General features: G+C 44.1%; 1 protein-coding gene across 1 annotated transcript in view; it reads left to right on the top strand.

Moving 5' to 3' along the window:
• LOC101861477 (dynein regulatory complex protein 11) overlaps positions 1-2,410 on the top strand; it is a gene marked incomplete at its 5' end in the record, with an annotated part of 11,641 nt that overhangs the window by 7,117 nt on the left and 2,114 nt on the right. Inside the window, 1 exon segment of the mRNA XM_013079693.1 lies at positions 651-878. Within this exon segment, the coding sequence (XP_012935147.1) occupies positions 651-878 (228 nt within the window).

Below are 2,410 nucleotides of genomic sequence, written 5' to 3'. Positions count from 1 at the left end.
CTCTCTCTCTCTCTCTCCCTCTCTCTCTCTCGCTGTGTGTGTGTGTGTGTGTGTGTGTGTGTGTTTGTGTGTGTGCGCGCGCATGTGTGGTTGTATATGTGTCTATGCCTCCTGTCCATCGGTTCCCCTCATGTTTTGTGTGTTTCTCTCCCATCGCATTTGTTGTGTGGCATCCCTGTATCTGTTAAAAAGAGAAAATCAATATTTACTCATTCTTTAAAGTTGTCAATATATCATTCTTTGGCACCCCATTTTTCTCTCTAAACAGAAGATGGAGTTTTCTTAAGTAAAACTTTGCTTTGTGTCCATTGATCGGTTTCATTATTGGTGTTAGCAACACAAGAAGCCTCGTTTAGACTTAATAAAGAATATTGCAATAAAAAAGTAATAATTTCCATCTTTGTAGGACCAGCATGGTTGGTGTAGATAATAGGCGCCCCACCGTCGCACACATAATCCCTGAGTTTGAGTACTGTTAAGGAGTGTGTCAGTTTTTGTCTGCCTTTTTATCCCTCTCAGCTGACGGGCAGGGTAAAATTCAGCCTTCTAAAAATAGTCTAGATGAAATTCAGGCTTTTAAATGGTCTAGATTATGTCAATTGGGGCGTAAAAGCTCCTACATTTTAAGAATCAATCATTAATTGTCCTAGGTCTTCGACTTCGGCATCCTGCCCATGAGCTCCAGCTCTGTCCACCTTCTGGCGCCGTTCTATAAGTCGCTCATCCTCGTGGGCCCGCACGGCTCCGGCAAACGCATGCTCGTGGACGCACTGTGCTACGAGCTGGGCGCCACCTTCTTCGACCTCAGCCCGGACAACCTGCAGGACAAGTACGAGGGAAAGCAGGGGCAGCAGATGCTCATGCACCTGGTCATGAAGGTGAGTCTAATCTGAAGGCCACAAAGGTTGAAGGTGGGTCTATGGAAGCGTCGGGAAGGTGGGTCGAGGGTGTTTGTGAAGGTGAGTCTAGAGGTAAGGTGAGCTTAGTAGAGTGTCATGAAGGTGAGTTTAGAGGTACAGTGGGTGTGAAGATCCTGAAGGTGGGTCTAGTTTTGTGAAGGTGAGTCATGGGGTTATGAAGGTGGGTCTAGGGTGCTGTGAAGCTGAGTTTAAGGTGTTATGAAGATGATTGAAGGTGAGTTTAGAGTGTTATGAAAATGACTCTAGAGTGTCTTGAAGGTGAGTTTAGAGGTCGTGAAGGTGAATCTAGAGGTCGTGAAGTTAGAGGTAAAATGAGTCTTGAGTGTCGTTAAGGTGGGTCTTGGGTGTTGTGAAGGTGAGTTTAGGGTGTTATGAAGGCGAGTCTGGAGGTAAGGTGAGCTTAGTAGAGTGTCATGAAGGTGAGTTTCGAGGTACAAAAGGTCTAAAGATCATGAAGGTGGGTCTAGAGTGTCGTGAAGGTGAGTCTTGGGGTTTTGAAGGTGAGTCTAGAGTGTGGGTCTAGGGTGTTGTGAAGCTGAGTTTAGCAAGTTATGAAGGTGACTCTAGAGCGTCTTGAAGGTGAGTCTAGATTGTCATAAAGGTGAGTCTAGAGGTCGTGAAGTTAGAGGTAAAATGAGTCTAGAGTGTCGTTAAGGTGGGTCTTGGGTGTTGTGAAGTCGAGTCTAGAGGTTATGGAGGTGTGTCTAGAGGCCATAAAGATGAGTCTAGAAGTTATGGAGGTGTGTCTAGAGGCCATACAGATGAGTATAGAGGTTATGGGGGTGTGTCTAGAGGCCATACAGATGAGTCTAGTGTGTTATGGAGGTGTGTCTAGAGACCATACACAGATGAGTCTAGAAGTTATGGAGGTGTGTCTAGAGACCATACAGATGAGTCTAGTGTGTTATGGAGGTGTGTCTAGAGGCCATAAAGATGAGTCTAGTGTGTTATGGAGGTGTGTCTAGAGGCTATACAGATGAGTCTAGTGTGTTATGGAGGTGTGTCTAGAGTGTCACGAAGGAAAGTCTAGTCTTTGTGCTAAGTTGATGCTCTTTAGTTTTAGTAGAGGTTTTACGACGCTCGCAACTGCATAAGGTAATATGAGCGCCAGAAGATTAGAGGTGTTACAAGACAGTAACATACACAAAAAAAGAAGGAGGGGAGATAAGGACGATAGATGTTTGATAGGAAAAAAAGCAAACCACACCAGAGCACCCGCCAACCACCCAACGATGCTCTTCTTATGGTGAGAACTTCTCAATGGTGGAAATTTGTATCGAAGAATGATATTTTTGAAAGATTGGAACTTGTGAAAGGCTGAAAATGATGAAAACAAGGAATTTGTGAAAGGAGGAAATTTATCAAAGGCTGAAACTTGTGAAAGGCTGTTACCTGTAAAGGACCGATATTCCGACTGCAACTTGCTAAGTTGTCTTTCAAATCTTAAAAAATAATTGATAATGTGCATTCTTGGACTGGCATAATATTTT

Source organism: Aplysia californica, unplaced genomic scaffold, assembly GCF_000002075.1.
Source record: "Aplysia californica isolate F4 #8 unplaced genomic scaffold, AplCal3.0 scaffold00004, whole genome shotgun sequence".
In the NCBI taxonomy this organism is placed as follows: domain Eukaryota; kingdom Metazoa; phylum Mollusca; class Gastropoda; order Aplysiida; family Aplysiidae; genus Aplysia; species Aplysia californica.
Note: the sequence above shows the minus strand (reverse complement) of the source record. Positions and strands in the feature narration are given on the sequence as shown.